The sequence below is a fragment of the Aythya marila genome, assembly GCF_965140915.1.
Source record: "Aythya marila genome assembly, chromosome: 1".
Classification (NCBI taxonomy): domain Eukaryota; kingdom Metazoa; phylum Chordata; class Aves; order Anseriformes; family Anatidae; genus Aythya; species Aythya marila.
Genome location: NC_139042.1, coordinates 171,479,310 through 171,504,133, shown reverse-complemented (window position 1 = coordinate 171,504,133; position 24,824 = coordinate 171,479,310). Strand labels below are relative to the sequence as shown.

General features: G+C 42.3%; 1 protein-coding gene across 1 annotated transcript in view; it reads left to right on the top strand.

The window, feature by feature from the left end:
• RASSF3 (Ras association domain family member 3) overlaps positions 1 to 15,175 on the top strand; it is a 48,117-nt gene extending 32,942 nt beyond the window's left edge. The window contains exons 2-5 of the mRNA XM_082778277.1: positions 9,287 to 9,394; positions 10,683 to 10,950; positions 11,925 to 12,040; positions 12,413 to 15,175. Of these exons, the coding sequence (XP_082634403.1) occupies positions 9,287 to 9,394; positions 10,683 to 10,950; positions 11,925 to 12,040; positions 12,413 to 12,562 (642 nt within the window). The 3' untranslated portion in view covers positions 12,563 to 15,175. The remainder of the gene's footprint in view (positions 1 to 9,286; positions 9,395 to 10,682; positions 10,951 to 11,924; positions 12,041 to 12,412) is intronic.
• Positions 15,176 to 24,824: the final 9,649 nt, after the last annotated feature.

Below are 24,824 nucleotides of genomic sequence, written 5' to 3'. Positions count from 1 at the left end.
AGTGATTGCTTGCCCCTAGATTATTGTGGGATTTTGAGGCCTTTAGAATGAGGACTTCAGTTGTGCTTCCTGAGTTTTGTGGGGTTTCTTAAGAAGTGCATGTGGTAGGAGAGGGCTTTTTCTGTTCAGAAAAGCTTCAAATATGAGATCAGCAGCAGATGAGCCAAGAGAGACCCAGTAGCTTCTTCATTTTTTTTAGGGAGGAGCGAGGAGCTCACCCTCACGGTCAGCATGTGCCTGAGAAGACCACAGGTCTGCTTGAACAGCACTGTTTTCATTGCAGTGGCCTTGGTCAGGGAAAGCCGTCTGTCAGGGTTGTGCTATATCAGAAGAGGCAATGTATTGCATCATGCTTCCTAGGTCAAAGTGACTACTGCGCCCTTTATAAGAGCTTGTGTTATTTTTCTTTCAAGTAGGAGAAATCCAAACAGAAGTGATGGGCTTGTTGGGAACATGGCCATGTGCAGACTCTCCATTTCTAACCCGAGCTCTGAAGCTGGGCCTAGGTAGGAAGCTGTTACTTTTTCTTGACACAGTCAGGCTTTGTCAGATGGCTTAAAAAATAATCTGATGACCCAGTCTGTGAACTACCCAGCCAAACCTGGGAGGGGATTGCTTCTCTGAAGGTAAAATGGCACAAAAGCCTGGCCCAGCACCCAGCTCCTGCTCAGAGGAGGCTGATGGCCCAACAGGCCTCAGACTGGAGACTGGGCATGGGGAGAAGATGGCAGATCTCCATCAGGCTGGATCTTCCCCCACAGTACTTCCCCAGGAGCTGCTGGTTGTTCTCCAGTGCCAGTTTTGATGTACAATGTAGATAGGTGCATTTGAAAACCAGGGGGGTGTCATTGCAAACCTTTTCCTGCCTCCTGTTGGATAGATCCTGCTGGACTTCCTTTCGGGTTCACATGCAGATGCTGTGGGGTAATGACCCAGGGTCCTAACGTTACCTCATTGCCTGATTGCTAGCTGGATGAATAGCTCAGCTTTCAGACAATACTTAACCTTCTTTTCAAGATACACTAATTAGACTTCTATGCAGTATCTTGTATAAGCTCGTTTCCTAACTGCCTGCTGAAAGCTAGATTTTGTTGTACAGGTCTCAGAGAGGCTGGCAATCCATTTTACTTCATTAAACTCCTTAACTGCTTAAATAGTCAGCAATCAACTCACACGCTTTCTGTAGAGAAGACCCGAAGGAAGGAGGTTATTTGATGTTTCTTGCATCTAATTTTAATAGATGTAATTTGCAGAATTGAAGCAGCTGTGAAATGTTACTTAACTCGTGTAATGTATTGCTTTTAAAATGTGTCATAATATGAGAAAAAGAGTGCAAATCTGCATAAAACCTGCTGTGTCTTTGTGGATAGACTTTAATGCCAGCCGTTGGAGACTATTCTTCATACAGTTGGTTTTCACTCTAAACAAATGACCGCCTTTTAAAAACTGGGTTGCGTGCCAGTAGTTAAAGTACAGCCATATAGGGTATGGCAGGCTTTGTAAGTAGGGGTTTTCAGAGGTGAGGTCATGATAAACTTAAATGAAACTTCAGTAATGTTAAAGTCACCAACAAATAGATTTCTTTTGCTGTCCTTTCTTTCACGATGCCTGAATGTTAACTGTGTTTATATTGCCCCTGTTTAAAGGAAAATAATTTGTTAAAATGAATAAAAGGAAGTTAGTTAAAGTTCTTGTTTTCTTTCTCTGCTGATTAAGTGTTCGCCATATAAACATATAAATGTTTACATCAGAGAGGTCAGGCAGGAAAGATAATGCTTTGCTTTACCCTTTCATTAGCATGCCAACCCACATAGTGTGGTGGTACTTGGGGAAAAACTGGAAGCAGTGGGAAAGTAACAAGCATTTATTGAGTGGAATGCCTGTACTTTGTAAAATTATGCCAAAACTGTGGTAGTTGCCAGTAGCTCTCTTTGAACATGGTGAAAGTGCCCTGGCAGAGGCACCAAGCTGCATCACAGGTATCTTAGTTAAGGATTTCTGGCAGATCTGTAGTGTTCAGGTTATTAAATAAAGATCACCTATACCTTGGCGCACCTGTCATGAGTTCTGCGTGCAGCTCTGCTCACTGCAGCTCTGCTCACCACATCTCGGGAGAGGCATGGTGGAGCTAGCTGCCCTGCTTAAATGACCGAGAGGTTGGAGCAGCTGTATCAGGAGAGAAGGCTAAGGAGTCTGGGGCACCTCATTTTTGGAGAGAGGGGAAAAAAGTGTATGATTACAGTTTACAAAATCACAAAAATGATGGATAAGCTGATGCGAAACTTGGGTTCACCAGGTCCTATAGTACTAGGATTAAAGGGTACCCAGTATACATAACAGAAGTTTCCTTTTATCTCAGCTGAAGTTCGGTTTAAAGCAGATGACAGTCCTTCACACTACAGTTGTGAATTTCTGGAAGTTGTTGCGCAGGAGGTGCAGAGATGGGCAGCATCGGCAGGTTCACAGAGGGTTTGTGCTTTTGCATAGGCAGCAGGTCCATAAATGGAGACTAAAAGCACTCAGAAGGGAGGTACCCTCTGCATTCCTGCTGCAGCAGTTCTGGATGCCAGCAGAGAGGCTGCAGGAAAGGCTCATGTGCTCTCTCGAAATAGCCTTCATTTCTGCTGCCATCGCAGGCGGAATACCAGGCTGGATGGACCCTACACCTGACCCAGGCGGGCGTTTCTGCTGTTGCTGCCTCAGGAAGGCATGGTGCAGGTTGTTCTTACTTGCTCTGTTAGGATAAATTATTTAAGACTCAGGTCAGCAAAGCCTGTGCAAAAAAACAAAAAGTGTTTTGGACTGCTTCCCTGCCCGGTGTGCCACTGAATGGAGGGTGGGAACTGGGTCACACTGAGTGCAGAAAGAAAAAGACACTGAACAGGATACAGAGGTTATTCTGCCTACATCATCCATCCTGTCAGAAAATGCTCCGTTCCCTGCCCCAGAGAACAGTGTCAACCTGTTCAGGAGGACACAAATGTTTCAAGGTGCAACTGCATGAGAAGGTGCTGAGCTTAGAGCTATGTCTGTTTGCTTTTCGTTTGTTTTTTAGTTCCGTGTGGGGTGTTTTGTTTTAATTTGGCTGTTTGCTCCGTGCTTTTCTGGCTGTTGGTGTGTCTGACCATTTGTGGATGGAGAAGACCAGCATCCACCTTGATTCTCAGGCTTCCTCATGAAAGAAGGGCACATCTTCTGAGTATGAATAAGAGAAATTGCTGTTGCTGGCAAAGCTGCTTTGCTCTCAGGAGAGTTAAGATGGGGAAAAAACACAATGTTTGTTTCTAAAACCATGTAATTGCAAGGTTTATTTTCTGTGGGAGTGCTGGCAGGTTGTAGGAAAAGGAGCATTTTTTTCTTGTGAAAGCAGCTATTGAGATAAAAGTAATTTCAGTGTTTTCTTCCCTGTATTCTCTACTAAGCTTCTGTTGTATGATGTATGTTAGTTAAATCATTTATTAAATGTAAACGGGATGTAAATACTATGCATTAGTTTCATTCTTTTATTACTAAAGGAGATGTAAATATACCTTTTCTTTTTAATGTAGATTTGGCTGCATTTCTCATTTGACAAAAAGCTATTGTGCTTTAATTCAGAAATGATTCCTAGCCATGACTTACAGCAAGATCAGTGCATCTTCATCCATTTGGCTGAATCATGGCTCACTATATGTATGGGATTAATATGATGTGTGAGGACAGGGGATAGGGACTGCTATTGCTTAAAAGTTGGCTTGAGCTGCTGCAGGTGTTCAGTTGTTTAGATTTGTGACAAAACTATTGTGATGTTCCCAGGATAGGTTTACCTTTTGTTCATTCTATTTTCCTTCGTCTATCAGGCCAAAAAGTTAAGAGGAACTTGGTTTCCGATTCCTCAGAGGTACTAAACTTCTAGAAATTTTGTAGAAATAGGAGGTTAGATAGAGGAGAATCAGCTTCTTGTATCACCCTATAAATAAATGTCTATAGCAGCAGTTTGGGGAAGCTGTGCATCTGTCTCAAGACAAAGATCCTGAGGAAAAAGGCTTCAGGGTTTGGGGTATTTTTTTGTTTGTAGAACTGTATCATAGCCTAATTCCATAGCAGCTTTCTAGCTGCTGAGGTTAGAGCTTTCTCTAGGCTTTGGCAGGAACCGTGGGACTTGGACTTTATGAAAGTCCCAGATGTGATGTGATTCTTTCCTGGGACCACAACTTGATTTGCAGTTCATTTTAATTGTAATCTGTGCACTTTTAGTTGTGCTCCTTGAGGATTCGTGCAGAACTGGTCTCTGTAGGCTTTGTGTTGGGTGTAAGTGTAAGAAAGGGAGTGATTCTTCTCCAAACTTCTGTCATGCAATAAATGAGATGTGTGGGGGGTGTGGAGGGGACAAAGAAAAAACACATTTTCTGCCATTTTTGTTGAGAGGAAGCTCAACTCTGAAGAGGCATTGCCTCATGAGTTTTAATGAAAGACCAGCTATTTCCCTTGGGAAAGTGAGAGCACTTGCCTCATTTCCCTCTTGCTGGCAGCTGTTGCTTAGGAATTTCATTCGCGAATGAGCTGCTGCTTTGGTGACCTGAGGAATGGTTTTAATACGAATGTCCATCAGTGTTGTGTGCTGTAAGCATGGGGAAGTACAGCGTGATTTTCCCAGGAAGTTAGCAGCCTGGACTGGTAGTGGTGTTTTGGACCCAAAGACGCCATCCATACGGATTCTGATGTATTCAGCTATCTTCTTGAGATAAGATTTTTATCTTTCACATCTGTGCTGGGCTGAGGAAATACCTGGTAGCCTGAGAAGCAGGGAATGGAAAGAGACCAAGAGCTCTGATGAGGAAAACACACTTCATCGGGCTGGGAGGAGGAAGCGCTGACGACATGGCAGCCATTGCTGAGAGTATCATCTGGCTAAGTGATGGAGGAGCTGCACCTAACTCAGGTTTGGTTTTTGATTTTGACCAGAATAACACGGAAATGTTTGTGCATTGTTTTGTACAGAAGATGCATTTTTTTTTTCACACATAAACTGCTTTGCTGATTGCGCTTCCACAGTGATTGATACGCACACAGATCTGTGGCTAGGAAACCCATTGCCAGGCCTAACTTTTGCAGAAGGGCAGTTTCGCAATTCCCAACATTCAGATTTTGCAAGGTGTGCGGACTGGGTGTTTTACAGGGGCCTGGGATGCCCCAGGAGCCATGTCGGGGCTGGCAGAGCGTGCCTGCGGGGCACAGGCTGTGGAGGAAATGGCGGCTGTGTCCTGGGCTGGGTGAGCCGCCAGGCGACACGGCCTGGATTCGGCTCTTGCCAGCCCAGGCAGAACAAGACCAGGCCACACATACTTATCTGTAACATCTAAATCTCACCTCTGAAATGCCTTCTCTCCCCTGAGCTTCATTTGAAATGCTTGAGGTTGAAGGAATTGCTTTCGCAGCAGTCCCACACAGAGCGGGTGTGACTTGAGCCACTTCGCGGCCATTTGGGAACAGCCCAACGTGAGTGTGTTGCGAAGCCTGGTGGAGATGAATTTATTACTGCTGTTGCTCTGCTGTTGTTGGATGCCTCAGGGCCTTCTGCAGGTGGTAGGTTTATCTGCTGAGATAGCAAGGTGGAATTTGATCTGCTGAACCTATGCAGAGATATCAGAAGAGGTTTCCTTGTGGTGTGTCTTGTTATGGTGTGACACGTAAGTGAGGAAGTACGAGTCCTTGAGTTTGCCAAGTCCTTCCCCACCCACCTATAGGCACACTGGTAAAAGATTTGTTTGTTTTAACTCAAGACGTGGCTAGACAGCTGTGTGGCAACAGCTAAATGCCACAGAGCCACTGGGAACAATTCAGCTCTGTGAAAAACTGCATACCATCTCACCAACATGCTTTACTGGCATGTTGGTTAAGTGTAATTAGGAAAAATTAAAATACACAGGTGCCTCAGATCTGTGTGTGGTATTGGATGATAACCACTGCGCACAGCTGACCCAGTGAATCATAGCGGTCCAAGGCTTTGTGTCCGTGACGGGCTCGGTGAGGTGTGCCTCTGTGGGCTTTCTCCTGATGGCAGCCCTGTGGGGCTTACTAATGTGACTCAGTCCATGTGACAGCAGGGTGATTCTTCGTGTGTGTGGCAGATGAGGAGGTCTCTTTGCTTGGTTCAAGCACATCCACCCCCTCATGCACAGCTGGAGCACCAGAGCTTTTGTTTGGGAGTGGGAGCCTATCTTGAGGCTCATTCATGAAGACCTCGGGCTTAGGTTTCCTGTTGCAATTAAAGGCATGTTTCCTTTTCTGGGACTGATGTCCTCACTGCTCACACTCTCTGGCCTTGATCAAGGGTGGTGGATTGGGGTGAAAGTGATTGCTGAAGTAAACAGGGTCTCTGTTTCTTGTGTGTAATGTTTTTTCTTGAAAGGATTTGAGTCTATTCTTTAATGTTTTAATCCCCAGTAGTCTCTTTTTTTTTTTTTTTTTTGGTATTCAGTCCATAGTTTTGCGTAACGTACATGCTGTTAAGATTAGTTGAGGCACAGACTCTGGTGGCTCAGGAAAATGAGTTACAGCGATGTTTGTTGCCAGTGTACTACAGAGTGAAGTTCTCTCAGCTTTTGCGTAAACAGGGCTTTATATTTTCTGTGTGCTGAATTAAACTTTGCCAAAATCGCCTGGACTTCAGTGTCGATGCAAGGAGCCAGGAACTGCAGTGGCACGTTCAAGCAGGGAATGGTATGCAGCTCCGTGAGGGAACCATGCATCCCCCGGTGCCGCCAGGCACTGTGCGGCCCTGTAGGGAGCCACCCCTGGGGAGACGGGGCCCCTCTTTCTCTCCCTGTGTTCCCGTCTGTTTTTATTTATTTTTTATTTTCCCCCTCCATCTCTCTTCTACTTTTGCAACGTAGACAGGTCATTTACTTGCTGTGAGCCTTGGGAGCTTCTCCTGTCTCCATTAAAGGCAATACCTTCTTTGTGTCATCTCCATTTGTAAGTCCTTGCTGACAGATTCAGCCTTTGAAGTTGCCCAGAAATTAATGTGATGATGTTACTGAAACAAAGGTTGAGCTTTAAGCAAAGGAGAGGTGAGGAGCAGTCTGTTTCCTGGTTAGTATTTTCTCATGATGGTGCTGCTGTGGGTGACTGCAGTAATCACAGTGACAGCTCTGACAGGGTGGAGGAGAGATACCTGCTTGAACAATCACCAGTGAAACAATGACAAATACTAAAGATGAGGTGTCCATTATTGGAAACTCAATATCAAAAGTGTTAGGAGATTGGAGAGGTGTGAACTCCACAACATGCTCGTCTGACAGAAGAAGTAGCCTTGGCTGGCATCTATGGTTAGGGGCTCGTCTGCAGCTTCAGAGGCCGGGAACTTTTTGAATTCATCTTTGGGTTTGTGAAAGCAGTCAGACAGATGGTAAAAGCTCTGTTGAGTTTGTGTGCCCAGTCCTGTAAGAATGTGGCCCAATCTTACAACAGTGTTTGAAGACAGCATTGAGAACACCTATACATCCAGACTTTGACTATGAGTCATTGCTTTTGGTACTCATTTTGAGCATTAAAAAAAAAAAAATGTGTACTTTGATGTCAGAGGAAAAAAAATGAAAACAACAAAAACCACACTTACAAACGGTTTTGTTTTTTATCTACTCATTTGCTCCCAAATTGAACACTACAAAGTGGTCAGAGCCCCTGAGGAGATGAAGAGAGAAGTTGAGATGAAGTTGTATTTGTAATGATTATGGCAGTTTGGGGGAAGGGGAAAGAGGACAAATAGAAGGGTAAGAGAGATTAATTTCTCTAGTGGGACTGAAGACTTGGATTCTGAAACCACTTAGTAATTTGCTGTTTTGTAATAGATTAGGTGGGGTTTGGCGACCGTGCAAGATGCTACACATGCTTAGTAAGAGCAGCACTTAAGGAGTGAATAGGAGAGCTGGCTGGCTGTGTTCCTTTTTGCCTCAGTGTCCTGATCTGTGAAATAAAGGTGTGTTCTCCGTGTTTCGCAGGAAATCAGCATTCGAGTCCAGATCAGAATTCAAGGTTTCTGGCTCCCGGCTCTGCACTCAGGCCAAGCCTTTCTTTTTATAGCTATGGGAAAAAAAGTCAGCTCCAGCGTGTCATTTAGTAAAACACCATATAGGAAAAGCAACCCTAAGCCCACAGGAGCTAAAACTAGCCACTTTTAAATTAGGAGATGGAAAGATGTCTTGCACAGTCTTTCCGGGAAACAGCAGCCTTCAGCTCCCCACCAGCTGTGGTCATGGCTGGGGTGGCTCCTGTGTGAATTGTCCTAAAGATGTGGTACGGGGCTGGGCACGGCAGGCAGGGACCTCCTCTCCTAGGATGAGCTCCAGGAGGATGCGCTGCTGAGGACTGACCGTGTTGCTGCTGCCTGGCCCCTCGTTGGTGCCGTGAACGCGTATCGCTGTGTTCGGCCCTACCCTGAAAGCTTCGAGCCGCTGCTTCCCCCTGTCCGAGCGATGTCTTGGGTCGTTAAAGCTGGGAGCTGAACCTCTTCCATACTATATATGGCCGTGGTGCTCATGGTGGAAATCGGAGTGTATTTATAACGCTGGTTTGCTGCGGCGACGTGGATTGGGAACAAATGTTTGTTTGGATAAAATCCAGCTCCAGGGACTGGTTTTACTGCTGCATGTAAAATCCGTAGCAAGCTCATAAAAGCAGCAGTCGAAAATCGAGCGGGGCCTTCCCCATGGAAAAACCATGAATTTGGTGTAACGTGATACAGCTAGAGAGTTACTCACGATGGCTCACGTAGTAGTCAGTGGCCCTGTGTGTAGTGTGCGGTCTGTCAGGCTGGAATGCGGGGATGCTCCTGCATTGTTGGCACACTTGGGGATTGCTGGTGTTACTTGTCAGTACGTGCTGCTATTTTTGTATGTATTCTTCTGTTTGCTTAGAAATACCCGTCTGTGCCCTGAGTAATATCTGGTGAAAAATTGCAACTGTTTTCTTAACAATATTGCATAGCATTGACATGAGCAAATCAGGCCATAAAGTGAGCTGAGCTGTTTTACATACTGCTGATAAATATTTGAATGAGAATAGTTGGCAAAAAAAATGACCCAAGTGTCTTTGGGTGTGTTGATTTAACTGTCTCTATTCAGTTCAAGTGCCTAACTCAATTTGCCTAACTTGTTAATACTTTCTTTTGCTGTATGGATAATTAATATCCATTGAGCCTCTGTGAAGTAATTATTACTTGGACTGAGAACGCTCTTATCCAAAGTCATAAAAGAATTGTTCTTTGCTTTGTTTTCTAAAACTGCTCTTTCTCTTGTTGTTGCAGGATGTTCAGAAGGAGAGAGAACCTCATGTTTATCTCAGTAAAGAAGAAGTTAAAGAGAAAATACAAAGCTATAATTCATCTGTCACTGATAAATTAAAGATGACCTTGGTAAGTTTTGCATATGATGACTGTAACTTATGTTAGGAGCAACTGTGTGGTAACTTTGTAGTGAATTATGAATCACTTTATTCTTAGCATCTCACATGAAACTGTCTCTGGTTTAATGACTTTGTAGTAGGCTCTTCCTTAAATCTGGAAATTAAATCTTCCATCTGGAATATTTTTATCCACATAGCTTCTTTATATGGACTGAAACAAATACAGATGTAATTTAAAATGTTTTAAAGATAAATTCTAATTCAACACTAAGATGTCCATTTGTCAGATGAAAACCCTTCTGCTGGTAAACGTGAAGGTATTCATCCTGTTTGGGTTCATAAATGTTTGTCAAGTATTTCTTTCATAAAGATGCTTCAATAGTGAGAAAAGTTAAAACATGCCCTGTTTATTATAGGAGATTTAATATTCAGAGCAGTTACGTGGGTTTTCAGCATTTGGAGACTTCCTCCCACAATCCCCTCCATACACATAATGCAGACAATAAAATCCATATAGATTTGTAATTTCCAAGGACTGTGGACCAGGTCTGAGACTCAGTCTGACCTACTCCAGACCATACTAATATTCTAGGCATCTACCTGCCTGTCTAGATTTTTCTGATATATTATGTACTCCTCTGGGTGTACAGTACATGCGAGCTTAGAAATTGTACTATATTCCAAACCATATAGGCATGAGTATCTACTAAAAGGCTTTTATGTATTTCCATGTGCCTAAAACCAGGTTGGTTGCAGTTCTCTAGCTCAGTAATGTTTGATCAATTTCAATATTTTCTTACAGAAGCAATCAATACATAATTTGTAATGTTGATTAGAATAATGTTTATTCTAATTGTTTTTGAATTGAATGAGGATTTGAGTATCTAAATACTGTAGGCTAATTTGCAGCTGAGATGTGGGGAGATAATTTCTGCATTTGTGCATAAAATGTATAGTTAGTTAGTTAGTTGTAGAGGCATGTTACTGGTCTTTTTTCACTTCATAGTTCTTTCCTAATGTGAAAACTCACCACTAGTTCATAGCACCTTTTGCTTGGTGAGATCCTGATAGCCTTAGCATTTGGTTGTTATTTTTAAGGCAGGAATTGTTATTCAGCAGAAATACCAGAAAGAGTAAATATCAGAAATACTGAACCAATGTCTTTCCTAGGAGATGTCAAATATTATTACAATGGCATTTAAATTCTGTTCTCTGTAACCACTTCTGCCTGCCTTCTCCAGTATGCCACAGTTGGTCATTACTAATTTTAACTTCACAATGCTTTCTTCCTGTTGCAGAACTCAAATGGGATTTACACTGGCTTCATCAAAGTTCAGATGGAACTATGCAGACCGATCACTGTGCAGTCTTCCCCCAGCCAGGGGAGGTGTGCTCACAGCAATAACGAAACTGCTTTTTGCTTGCCGAACGACTGTGTGAATACACTTCACATCAGCAGCACCAATACTGTTCGTGAAGTTATTGAGGCCTTGCTCAAAAAGTTTTTTGTGACCGACAACCCCGCGAAATTTGCACTTTACAAACGCTGTCACAAGGAAGACCAAGGTACAAATTAGACTTGTGGTATTTCGGTGGCAAAGTGGTTTGGGGGACAGCTGTGTTATAGGAATACTTGAAATGAGCAGGGTGGAAGAAAGATGAAGGGAGGTGACAGCCTTGCTCTCTCTTATCTTCTTTTCTTGTGAGAAGTAACATGCATAAGAGTGTAAATGATTTGGGGATAGTTCACAAAAGACAGGAGAGCCCACTGAACTGAACCATCTACACAGATCCCCTCTGCTATTCAGTCTGTTATATTTCATTTAAGATGCCCCTTATCAGGCCTTAAATTCCAGTTGGACTGAAACACTGCAGATTCGTGAGATTAAATTATGGGACAGATTTTTTTAAAGAGAAACCACGGTGTCAGCAATACCTGCAGTCCCTGCGTTAGCAGACAGCTGTTGGAGTGGTGACCATCATGGGCTGTGTATTATTTTCAGATGTGGTTCTTGGTTCACGTGGCTCTGTCTGTGCGTGACTACTGCTAAAGTTTGGTGTTTATTGTGCTTGGAAATACCAGAATATGCTAAAGGTATCTTTAGTGAAAAGGGCGTTTTGCCAACATTGTGTTTGTGCACTTAGGAATCTGCCTCCTTCTGTGTACACTGACAGTGTTGCAGGAGCTCAGATGTTTCTGGCTGTCTGAAAAAAGTTTCAGAATGGTGACACCACAGCTGTGATGTTTTCAGTATTTATTTATAGCAACAGAGCTGTGTTGGATTTTTCTTTTCCTTCCCCCAACCCCCACATGTATTCAGATTCTGTGTTGACTGGAAGCCACTTCATTCATATTCAAACCCAGTCCTGCACATTTAGCATCCCTAAAACTCATTTGTTCAAAACCAGTTTGTAAAATGTGGAGATTTATAGCTACATATGCGTATCTCTGAAAATGTCTAACATTGGCTAGTATTAACCATTCAAAACACTTCATTACTTCTAAAAATGACTAATGTTCATCATTTCTTCTCTTGCAGTTTATACATGCAAGCTGTCAGACCGAGAACATCCCCTCTACCTGCGTTTGATGGCAGGCCCCAGGACGGAAATGCTTAGTTTTGTTCTACGTGAGCATGAAACTGGAGAAGTTATGGTATGTTACACTCATGCTTTTGTTTGTTTGTTTAACTTCACAAGTGAAGTTAAAGCTCCTCTTTGATCTGTGCTGACATGTTGATCCATTTTTTTTGGAAGCATTTTTTTTTCTTGTGATACTTATTTTGTGCTTTTTGTAAACATTTAGTCTGCAGTTAGCTTGACCTCCTGTTACTTGCAGAACAAAGAAAAAGTTTAAAAGAGTAAAATGTCTTCAGAATTTGTAGGACTTGCAAGAAGGGTGCCTGATGCTGCTTCAGTGTTGAAATGGTTTTGAGAGTCTGAGGTTTTGTTTAAAAATGCTGTATATATAAATGGTTTGTGTATTTCCTGTTCATCTCATCTGTTTTTTTCTCTTCTCTTTGTACAGTGGGAAGCTTTTAGTCTTCCTGAACTGCAAAACTTCTTGCGTATACTGGACAAAGAGGAAAACGAGCAACTTCAAATCCTGAAGAAGCGTTATGCAGCTTACAGAGACAAACTTGAAGAAGCCCTTGGTGGGGTGTGGAAACCTGGTTAAAAGGGGGCCAAAGAACACTCAGGAAAAACGCACGCTACCAAATGTCAGTATAGCATGCCAAACCCAATGTACAAAAGAGCAGCAAGGAGTAGTTTTCTTTATTCAGAAGACTGTTTTGTGATGCCAGGGTACCTGAACTTTGCTATAGACTTAGTTCCATAAGCCAGGTCACTTAAGATCTTGCACCCGCAAGTGTAAGGGATTCTGCATGTTTGTACATCAGTTTGCAACCCTCTGTGTGCCTAGAGAGTTTTCCAAGTTATCTTGGTGCAAGCTGTGAAACTGTAATCAATTTTCTAGGATGCTATGAAATAAGATTATTTTTTTTCTTCTTTGCTTTAATGGTAGCTTTTCAAGTAAGGAGGTGCAAATTAATTGGTAAAAAAAAAAAAAAGGAATGAAACTGTCTGGAAAAGAATTAGTTGGAGCACTATCTTTGAGATGAAATTGATTTGCACTACCTTTCTGTTTTCAAATAGTTACTGTATAATTTGTGAGGAAACTGTTAGAGATGGAGGGCATATGAAATCTTTTGTTTTGTTCTGTGAATTTGTGGAAGGCTTTAAATTAGTCTTCCTGGAGAAGGTAAAGAGAATGTTGAGAAGAGGGTAAGAGTTGAGGAAGGAACAGTGTAGTAGCTGATGGAGGAGGACCGGTTTTAAATAGAAATAGTATTTATACAGAGGAAAGTTAAAATACTAATTCTACAAGAATAAAGTTTTAGGATGTTATAATATTGTGAATAAGTTTTAGGATTTTTTAATTACATAAATCCACACTGGAAAAGAAATAAAGATAATAGAATTACTGGGAAGGAATGAGAGGCGAAAGCTGAATAAGAATAGAAATGGAGCTGCACATACAGGTCACTATTGGAGAAGCTGCTTCCATAAATGTATGATGGGGGGTTGAAAAGCGCAGCAAAGCTAACAAGTGGCAGCTTACTTGAATTCTAAAATGTGGACAACGTCTCCGATAACTCTGTGAGAAAAGCCCAGCTAGTGAGCGTTCAGATCCAAGCTGTAACTGCAGATGCATTTGGTCTTATTGTAAGTCAGATCTTTCCTCTGGCTCAGCAATCCCTTTTTAGGCTGGATACTTTTAAATTGTCATATCTGAAAGACAAAAATAGCTTCCTCTGCTTCCTTGTTTGTTAAAGGCTCAGTTGGGCAAAGAAAGTAGAATTTCTTATTCATGTTTCCAGCATAAAATGAAATTAAAATTTATCATCAGTGTTGGTGACTGAGCATGGTAACTCCTGCTTTTAGCAATTCAGAAAGTTTTTTTCCTAAGTTCTTAAAATTCTTAATTGAACAACTGATTACCAAATTCTGTAGACTGCTGATTTACTTGATTTAAAAGTAGGAAAAATGTAGCAAGAAAACATTTTAATGTAAATAAAATTGTTTTTCTTTCAGAGTTATTTATCTAAAAAGCACGTTCGAAAGAAACCAAAGAAGTGGGTGTGCAATAGAAGCATGAGGCAGGTTTGAGTAACCAGTACTTTAGTCATTACCAAGCCGAGAGGAAATGAGTTATATATTGGGGGTTGGGGTGGGAGGGAAGTGCTAAAGATTTAAGAGCAGCAGAAGTTGGTGGTGTGTTTTTTTTTTTTTTTTCCTCCACTCTTAGGACGTTAATTTTAAATTCCCAAGGAATTGTTAAAACTTTGGTGACATCTAATGGATACTATGTGAAACTCCAAGCTTCTGTTCACCACCTTAATTTGATGTAATTGTGCCTTTGTTTCCTTTCCTTAGACTTTTTTAAAACTCTTCACAGGTTGATTTTTTTGGTTAAAAAAACATAAAATTAGAAAAAAAAATGCAAGCTTAATGAGACAATCATAATGTTTTAAAGTGTTAAGAGAAATTAAAAGTAGGACTAACTATAAAGTATATGTAAGGCATATCTTGTTTGTTTTTTAATTTCACATGTAACATTGTAGTGCATGTGTGACTTAGTAACATTATCCTCAAGTGAGACACTTTATAATGGTTCAGGGAATGCTTTTATGTTTTGTTACTTTTTTTTTTTTTTTTTAATTTTATTTTTCTGTGAATGCAGCATGTTGATGGGTATTCTGTTAACATCTACTTATTTATATGCCTGCCCATAGCTATGTAATCATTACATAATCGCTGTTAATGTTGAACCATTTGTTGCTTAGATTTAAACACTGTTTGAGTCTAAAAGTGGAGTATAAAAATATGTGAATTTTGTTTTTACTTGAACTGAACTATCAGTCTTTTAAGTAGGCACATCTGCATTTACTTTAGCCAAAAACCTCAATCAGTGTTGTATGCACTACAAGTTTCAAATTGGGGGAAGAGAGGCAGGAACCAAAACAAACTTACTATATTTTAATTTTGTCTTAGTCCACGGTTAATTATTGTAAGATGTCGTGTGTGGGGTTAATTATTATTATTTTTTTTACACACTGGCAATTACAGCAGCTTTAATTTAAAAGAAACGGTCATGCCTGGCCAGTTTTTCTCTTTTTAATTTTAGCATCAAATTAAACTGTCAAAACTTGTGTTGCAGAACTGTTTTCATTTCAGTATATGATGGTACCAGAATGATTAGATGATGGGGGAACGGAGGGGCGTATTTGGGGGGTTGGGGGTGGGGGACAAAGGGGGATTGCAGGGAAACATTAAAATGTATGTCTTTAAAAACAAGCAAACGTTATTTATAATTTTGACAAGCTTAGTTTTATTTTTATAGGGAAGTTTTTATTCCCCTAAAATTTATTACTGAAATGGCAATTGATGGTTCCATTATTAAAGTTGAAGTTGGCAATACTTAGCTACGTGGTATGTGTTTATTTTCCCATTACCTGGAGTTCATGGTGTGATACCTGAAGTCTGGATGAGACTCCCTTGTTGCTGGCAATCATGCTAAAGAGACGCAGCTCCCTGCAAGCATCAATTAAGTTTGTCTGGAACAACAGGTAAATTTCAGTGTCTGTGTATGCACGTGTCCCAGTCATACTTGTGCATGGAGGTACGTGGCTGTGTTTTCATTTTGGCTTCTGTTTTTGGTAAAGAATACGGGAAAAACTAAACCAACAGATTTTTTTCCAAGTACAGCAAGAAAAAGTAAGTAGACTCCCACAATGGCTGCCTCATGTTAGCCTTCTCAAGAGTGGGTGTCTGGTGGTTGTTAAGAACCTACTATTTAAATTCCTGTCAGTCAGTAAAGAATACATGGAACTGGCACACACCTTGAAATTCAGCTTTTTTTTTTTTTTTTTCTACTGAAGAACTGACTCAACACGAATAATAGAAATATTTCCACCTCCATTTTCTTAAAAATCCATAGGAGATGCTAATTCTAATGAGATGCTTCTCTGCTGTTTTTACAGTTTGTCTTCCTAGTCAGGAAATTGCAGTGCTTGTCAGACTTAGTTTTGTTAGCCAGACTTTTTTGATAAGTCTGTGAGGAATTTGTGTGTCTGAGATGCTATTTTTAATATCTGGCTAAAACTCTAGTGTCAATCTTAAAGCCCCAAATAAACTGAATGATATGTGAGTGTATTTGTAAGAGGCCCTGCCTTGGAGGATCCGTGGGTGGGTGGGCATTTAATGTGATACTGTACCTCTCCTGACACATTCCTTGGGCAGATGCCTGGGAGTCGGAAGTGGCAACCAACTTATATCCTGCCTTGTCCTTTGGAGGAGGTGCTTGGGGAGTCAAAAGACCTCTCACACACACACCAGGAGACCCGTGAGACTGTGGGCCATAGCAGATCGATATTGGTGGAAGAGGTGAAGGCCTGCAACAAACAGGAAAGCCTATCCTCAGGAGCAGAGACCATCCTAGAGCTCCCCAGCTGGAGCCAGGGACAGTGTCGATAAGAAATGGGCTGTGGAGATGTTCAAAGAGGTGCCAGTGTCTCCATGTCTCTGTCTCCTGTGCCATGCCTGCAGTGGAAGCTCAAGGACTTTTGTTCATTAGGTAATCTGTGGGTATTCAGCCTTGTGCACAACATCACATGCTTGGAAAGGCTCCAGACACGATGCTCCATCAGGAAGGAGCTGCCACTCATCAGCCATCCATGTGTGTTCAACAAAAGGGCAGTGTTGGTGTCCTCTCCCTGATTTACTGCTTCTGCCCCCAGTATCTGCCATCAGGAGGAGCTGTGTCTTCTTGCTTCTCCATCTGTGACTAGTCAGCGTGGTACGTGTGCTGTGGAAAGTAGGAGGATCACACAAGTACATGAGCCTGATGGCACTGCTGTGGGGATGGCTGTGCGCTGTGATGCTCATCTGGCTCCTCTGGAGTTTTTGTTAGTGCCCAAGGCAAAAACAGATCCCCTTTGACCATGGTGTGAATCCAAAATAGATGAAGATCAGACCATGTTCCTGGCTGCCTGGAGAGCCTCTGGTGCAGAGTGTAGGAGCCGGAGAGAGGGGGGTTGCAGGGTGAGCGTGTATGTGCTATACCCGCAGTGGTTAAGGTGCTCCCAAGGGTACAGAGCTTGTGAAGCTGCCTCAGCACTCCGACTTGGCTGCCAAGAAAGTCGGGGTGAATTAAAGCAGTGTTGGAGGTGCTGTCACTGTCAGAAATAAAAACAAATCACCATCTGGCCGGCTCTCACCCTTCTTCAGGGACGTTCCAGTAATAGATTTCTGGAAGACCAGCTAGATTTGCTGATTACCTCACTGTTGTTTTAACCTCCATTAACAGGCTCCCTCTGCTGTTCATGACGCCTTGGTGCTGTGGCATCACCATCCTTGACAAAGGCCTCTTTGCCCAGGGACAAGGATGCTCGCAGCCCCCCAGTCCCTTTCATGCAACCAAGTGTGTTGGCGATGTCACCTTGTGGGCCTTGGGGCTCTCTGTGTGAATTTCAGGCTCGCTCCAGCTTAATGACAGTTCTCATGGTGGGCTGGATGTGGTCTCAGCACGGTCATGCAGCGGAGACTAATCTGCTCTGGCTTTGCCCTTACATACTTTTTGTAACCATGGAAGTCCCCAAACGCTCAGAGGCCATCAGCCACCTCTCACACCCTGGCCAAGTGACACAGCGTGCGTGGCGCAAGCCTTGTCTAGACCAGCAGTGCCCAAGGCCAACCCAGGCTCTTCCACAGACCAGCCCAGTAATTTCCAACCTGCTTGGCCACGACAGCGCCCAGGTGGCATGCTCATGGCACTCGGTGACACTTCATAATCGTGTCATGCCTTGGCCTTGGTGGTGATGGAGCCCTCCAGGGGCTCTTTCTGGCAGGCACAGTTACAGGCATGTAGTTGTGTGAGAAATGAGTAGGGTTTCTGTGGTGCTGTGGTCACACCGTGGCGCAGGGCCTCCATCTACAGTCACAGCATCAGCCTGACCAACCCACATCCAGGTTCCTGGCTGGGACTACTGGTACGTGAGGTTGGTGTGGGTGGTCAGGTGGATACACTGGTTCTTTCTACCCCACTGCTGGGTTTGGGACGTGTTGGGTCTCATGTGTTCATGTTAAGGTTTGAGGTTACCAACTTCTGTGGGTTCACCTCATTACTGCAAAGCACATAAACATCTGGGTCAGTGTGCCAGATTTCCCACTGCAAGGGTTACCGTTGTCTGACACGTTGCTTTCCAAGTTGCTGGTACTGAATTCTCACCTGATCTCCTATGTGCCACACCAAGGTGCTCAAGTCGTCCTGCTGGTGTTGGTTCATCACAGGTGATGGTTCAAAACCTCTGTCTAGTGGGTTACCAGTAGGAGCCTGGCATGGGTTCAGCATTTGTATGGCCTCCCACAAGTTCCTTCCCCAGTGAGCATTATAGTTTTGCCACATGAGTTGTTGTTTAGCATTTCATCTTTCTACTACCCTATTACTCTGATGTCAATAGGGTAAGTGGAAAGTCCACTTAACTCCATGGTTAACACCGTTCCTATACAATTTATTTAAAAAAAAAAAAAAAAAAAAAAAAAAAAGTGACTCGTTATCTGACTACCTCTTGTGGCCCTGGGTGCATTACAAACCACGGGATTAATTCTACTGTAGATGCCAATCTGGATGTGGTACACGTTGGGTAAACATTACCCAAACCACTCACTATTTCAACTCCAATCATAAGGAATCCGTTCTTCAGAGGTATGTGTCACGGGCCCAATACTGAGTACCCCAAAGGACTTTCCCTTCCCTAAGGTTTGCTTGTGGTTGACTTTTGACAAGATAATCCTTCATTTTCATTACAAAATCCACAAGTGGTCACCAGTTGGACTGCCTGTTGTTTAGTAATTGGCCTGCCTCCTCCTGCTGCATGCTGATACAGGGCACATGTGCTGGTGTGTCCCAACCGTCCATACAGTCATTTGCTTAATTATTGCCTCCCTCTGCAACAACTTCTAGGGTAGATACCGAGCTGTAGAAAGGAGATAACAAACTAACCCCTACGGGCAGACAGAGCCAATGAGCTCCACCTCACCCCACTTGATCATTAACATCAGGTCCAAGGATATTGTTTGATAACACGAGGAAAAATATCACCAGTCCCTTGTGGACTTGTGCATTGTGCTGGGGTGCACCATGCATCCTGTTCCTGGGGTGAGAAATGATCAGACAAACATCTCCGGGTTGTTGCAGCTGCTCACTCTACTACTGCTCAGGCTGTGACTAACACACCCCATCTTGAGTGATGTTCTGCAGAGCTAAGAGGTCATACTCTGAATCACTGTTTGCCGTTGTGCAAGCTGGAATTAGAAGTGTTTCAGTTGTTGTAACATAGGATGGGAGGGGACATAGCTCAGTGCTTCTCATTGAAGCAACCATTCCTGTCACGTCTTCTCAAAGCTCGTCCTTCCCACTTTTCTCAAAGGTGTTACTTTAAATAGTCTTTATATTACACTTTTTTGATCTCCACTGCTTTCTCTACAGCTTTCGGAAAGCGTAGAGTTTGTGACTGGAGTTTTGCATTGCGGATGCCCCCTCCCTGGAAGTGTTCAAGGCCAGGCTGGATGGGACCTTGAGCAGCCTGACCTAGAGGTCCTTTCCAACCCAAGCCATTCTATCTTTCGATATTTTAAATATGAGGACTAATCCTGCAAATGCTCTGTGTTGCCAAATCTAACCTCTTTCATGGTGCTGTATAAAATGCTGCTTTGGTTATATTTGTGTGTGTTAATCCTACCATGGATCTTCCCAAATTTTGGGATGGTTTTGGATTCAGTCAGGTGAAATCTTACAGTATAGCCAAGATTGTAGTGATGTTGCCAGATTTAGGTAAATGCTGATTTCCTTATGAACAAGGTGGGATGTTATGGGTAACTAGAGTGTTCTGTTTTGCCTTGAGTTTGCTACAGGTACCCATGAGACAAATCTAGTGCAAAGCTCACTTGCACTAGCTATATAAACCTAAATATAACATCATAGCCTAGCACGTAGCATGATAAAAAATAGCAGTACTAGGCTAAGATTTCTCTCCTTAAATACAGAATCTGGTATGTGATCAGAGATATCAGCTGTTTCCAACATGCCCAGGGAGGCATTAGTGCACCAGTAGATTTGATGACAGAGAAGTTCAGCCTGTTTTTTTTTTTTTTTTTTTTTTTTTTTTCTTTTCTTTTTTCCCAGGCAAAATTATTGTACTGAACAGTGGCTCTCTCCACTGGGATAAACAGGTGCTTTCTGTATGCCAGTAATCCTAGACAATTCTTTTAATCTAGCTCTGACAGCCGATACCTTGAGAATCTCTCCTCTCTGCTCATAACATTTTTCTGTATCTGTGAGCGAGCAGATGCCAGACATTTTTGCATCTGTTTATATACTTTGGTATACGTGCTCATTGGACAAAGTTAGAGCTGGTGTTTTTTACTAATGTTGGGACAAGAAGGTAGCATAACTCTTATGGAGTATCTTTTAATGCCTGCTGCCAAGTAACAATGCAGTTTTAAACACGAACAAGGCTCGTCTGAAAAAGCAGGTCACATTTAAAGAAAATAATGTCTACCTCAGTTCAGCCTGTGTGAATTAAGGAGAAATCAGAGGAATGTTCCCAGTGCTATTTTGCAGCCTGGGCTCACCAGAAGGGAGCAGGATGCACCTGCGCTGTTTTTGGAAGGAGTGGCCTCATCCCTGCTGGTGTTTCTCCTTTGATACTCTACAGTAGTCGGATATCAAACAGAAGTTTTTGGAGTTACAATACAACATCATAAGATCTGCAGATTTTCTGCAATGTTTTTGCCTTGTTAATTTATAGACACTACAAGCAGAGGACAAAACAGCTGCTAAGCAGTCAAGAGTGTCCAGCCCTTTAGTGCAAACTCACATATTTTGGTATTATTATGGTAGTTAAAGGGGGAGGGGAAAAGCAAAAAGAAGAACATCACAACTTATTTATTTATTTATCTATCTATCTATCTATCTATTTATTTATTTATTTTTCCTTAAGATTTTAATGTCCTAGGAGAAGGGTTATTTTCTTGTCTCGAATCAGTCGTTATGATGATTTTCTTTTATCTCCTGCCTATTCTGGCCAGCTGATAATGTTGCAGGACCCAAGGAGAAAAACAGTGATTGTGGGAGCTTTGCTAATGTTTTCACTGAATTTAATCGATAGCAGGAGAACATCTCTGTGGATGTGCAGTTCTGTCCTTGATGCCTTAGGTCACTGCTAACGCAGAAAAGTCTGAAGATAAGTTTTACATGTACCGTGTTTATTTAAAACAAACATGTGAGCAACTCGTATTTGTGCTAATCTCCAATTTGTTATTGCTCTTTCTGCTTTGTGAAAGTATAAAAATATATAAAAAGTAAGCTGTATGTTTTATTTGCCTCAGTCCCTTTCAAAAATTTAAAGAATTCTCAAAGATTTCTCATACTTATTTATTTTTAATCTTTTGAAAATGATTGGCTGTGTGGAAATTAAAAGGCCCAAAATGAGACCAAAAAGATTGATCCATTCAGAATGAGACCAGGGCTCAGCTGTTAACTTCTGGCAGCTGCCAGACGGTCGGTCAGCTCGTGTTACTGATGTGCTGCTGTCCCCTGCTCAGCAAAGGGCCACGATGGGGGAAAATACGTGACGTGGGGCAGAGGGCATTGGGTCAGAAAAGTGCAGGGTGTCAAGCTTCACTAACTTCATTGCTCTCAGGGGAAAAAAAAAAAGAAAAATCATTCACTACAAAAACACTAAGCACCATGTGCCTGGCTTCTGTATTTCTAGCTGAGGACTGCTCTCATGGGATCTGGGGAATTGGGTCCCGCAGCTGAGGTGAAGCAGTTGGCTAAATCTTTCCTTAAAGCAGTTTTCTCCGATCTATTTCTTGGGGATATATATGGTAATCCTTAATGTTTTACTGAGTCAGTAATCCTACCAGGTACTCAGCCACCTTTAAAGTTGTTTGGAAATGGAGTAGTGCTGAATATTGCTGAAGGTTGGGAGCAAATTGTTTCCTATGGAACTGAAGGAACAGAGATGACTGCACAGACACTATACTGTCACTTGCATTGCAAGTCACTTTTAGAGACTATTTAGGGATGCTTTTAAGGATCTTATTTATTCAAGGTGAATAGTTTAGTGCTTTTCAGCCTTTGCATTTCAGGATCTTTGATTGCTCAATCTCCTGGTTTTACACGTCTTCCTACGTGTGTGTCAGGACCTCCAGACCATGAACCAACATGTGGCTGGCCCCATGGAGCCTGAATGGATTGGGATGGTAACATGATTGTGGTGGATCCTTAATTTGGCCTGTAGAAAGTCAGTCCAGGGACAGGAGACAAAACACTCCTGCTATCAAGGGAAAAAAGTGATGCAACAGTCAACAGGAAATAGATTGAGCTTGGGTTTGGTCTGCATGATTATATATATACATAATAGATATATTATCCTGTCCATTTTTGTGCCGGCAGCACCATGTGCCATGTTGCAGGGCAGACGAGCACCTTAACACAGCCTGGCGAGACCCTGCGGCCTTGGGCTGAAGTGAGCTCAGGGTGTGACTGCCCAAAGAAACTGTTGTGTCTGGATCCTTACAACGTGGTGCTCTCTGTGTGGTATCGTCCTACCAGCATGCTCTTGTGCTGCAGTAAGAGCGTGGCAGCAAACTGCCGGTGTGCCTGAAGGCATCTTTGCTGTTTAGTCATGCCCTTTGAATAAAAGTTTATCTGGAACGGACTGGCTGTAAAGCTGAAATTCAGGGAAGTCCCAGGCATAAAGTGCACACTGAGTCTTCTTTACTTACAGAGAGTTCTGGATAAAATTAAGCAAGAAAAGTCACATGAAGGGAAATAAATTTAATAAGGGGTCCCTTTAATAAGGGACTCAACATCCAGGTTACAAAAGAGGGGGGAAAAGGACTAGCTGAAACCCCTCATGGACAGCTTGCTGCTTCTTAAAGCACTCAGACTTATGTTCGGGAGTGCCTCACGGCCACCTCATCCGCCATTTTGTCTCTCAGCCTGACAGGCGGGTGCCGCTACACATGGCAAACACAAAAGCCATTTCTTCCTCACGAGGCTTGTGTTTACGTAATTCAAAGCTGCCTGATCAAAAGTAAAACATCAGCTGGTTTCTTGCTTAACCAAGCACTTGTGAGTGCTTCCCAGTTTGATTTGAAGAGGCTGTACTTGTTCGCAGGCCTCAGCGCCCTGCTGGAGCAGGAGCTGCAGAACGACGCGTGTGGAGCTGAGGGCCTGGAGCCCCCATGTTCCTCCGTCTGTGAGGGTGCTGTAGCTCACTGCTGTACGCTGTGTACTCCTCCAGGTGCCCTGAGTTTACTGTTTTTACAAGGATGCCATCTGCGAGTCTGCTTTTAACTGATTTAGGTGAACACAACTTCCAAATATTTCCTGTTCTAATTGAAACCTGGTGTTTTTGATAACCTCTTCTTTCAGAAGATATACAATGGAGGTAATAGAAAGAAACCATCTCGTCTTGGGCTACTAGCGATCCTCTAACAGGAACAGCAAGAACAGTGTTCGGTGGCTTGTACATCACAAAGGGATTGCACTGTCTCCTATGAAGACTACATACTAATAGCAGAAAACAGCATATGTAGAATCATACAGCATGTTAAACTTTATTCTCCTCCTGGATAGAAAGTACTACGTTAGTTTATACTATACATTTGTAATCAATTTGAAGATGTGTCTTATTTGTATTTCTCTATTTTCTTTCCTAAAATGTAAAGGGGAGGTGTGCAGTTAACAGGGCTCCTGCTGGAAACTCAGACTAAAATACTTTTAGTTAAGTCTAGGTAGGGATGAACAGTTCTGTCTACTGCCAAATATTTTTATACCTATTTACTTATTTCAGAAGTAATTTTGATGCTGTATAGCATTAACTATGTGTCACCTGAAGTCACATTTTTTTTTTTAAAGCATGAAAAGTATAAAAGAACTTGCTATTTTTTCATTTTGAAATGCAAGAGACATTGCTTGAACTTTATCGTTCAGCATGCCAGTATCCCAACACAAACTAACTTCAGTTTTTCTGGAATACTTGAGGATTGGTTAATTTTTTTATATATTGAAGCATAACAGCAGTTTTGCAGTAACACTGAGAACTCATTTCTAAAGCAGAAAAATCAGCATTAACAAAAATAGCCCACATTCACAAGCACTCATCCCTTTGTTTATAGAGACATATTTTCAATGCAGGTGAAGAACCCTTTACACAAAATAAGGGGAATTTGCTATAGGAATCTAAACCTGCAAAGTCCTTCTTGCCAAGCAAGAGTCACACACCCTGTTGTGACTAAACACGTTACTGTTTTTTTTCTAGGAGCCCTGCTGCCTTTTCCCCAGAACTTGTACAGGAAAAACTGAGGTTGGTGATGCAGTTGTATTCCATCAAGTACCTCTTAGTCCTCTTGTCTTTGTTGTGTGTTTGTTTTGTTTCTAAGAAAAAGAGTTTCTTTTGGCAGCTTGACTAGGTTCAAGTACCATCCACACCTTGAGCAACCTGGTACCACCTCTATTTTAAGATTAACGAGCTATTACAGGACCGACAACTTCAGACAGTCCAGTGGATATCATCATATGATTAAATGATAGCTTAATCTGAAGAGAATAACATCTAAAAACTGTGTATTAGCATTACCATCCTTTTTTTCCTTGAATGAATGTGAGTCCTTTATCATTCTTCATTTTTCTTCATACACATGACTTGCTCTTAGAAAGCAATGACAAAAGGGGGCAGTGTGGAAAGCTTCCATGACCCATGTGGAAACATCACTTGGGCTATCAGTTACATCTTTAAGCACAGTGGGAAGATGCACCTAGGTAATAGAGATGCATTTTCTTGCAGTGCTACAGTAAACTTTCA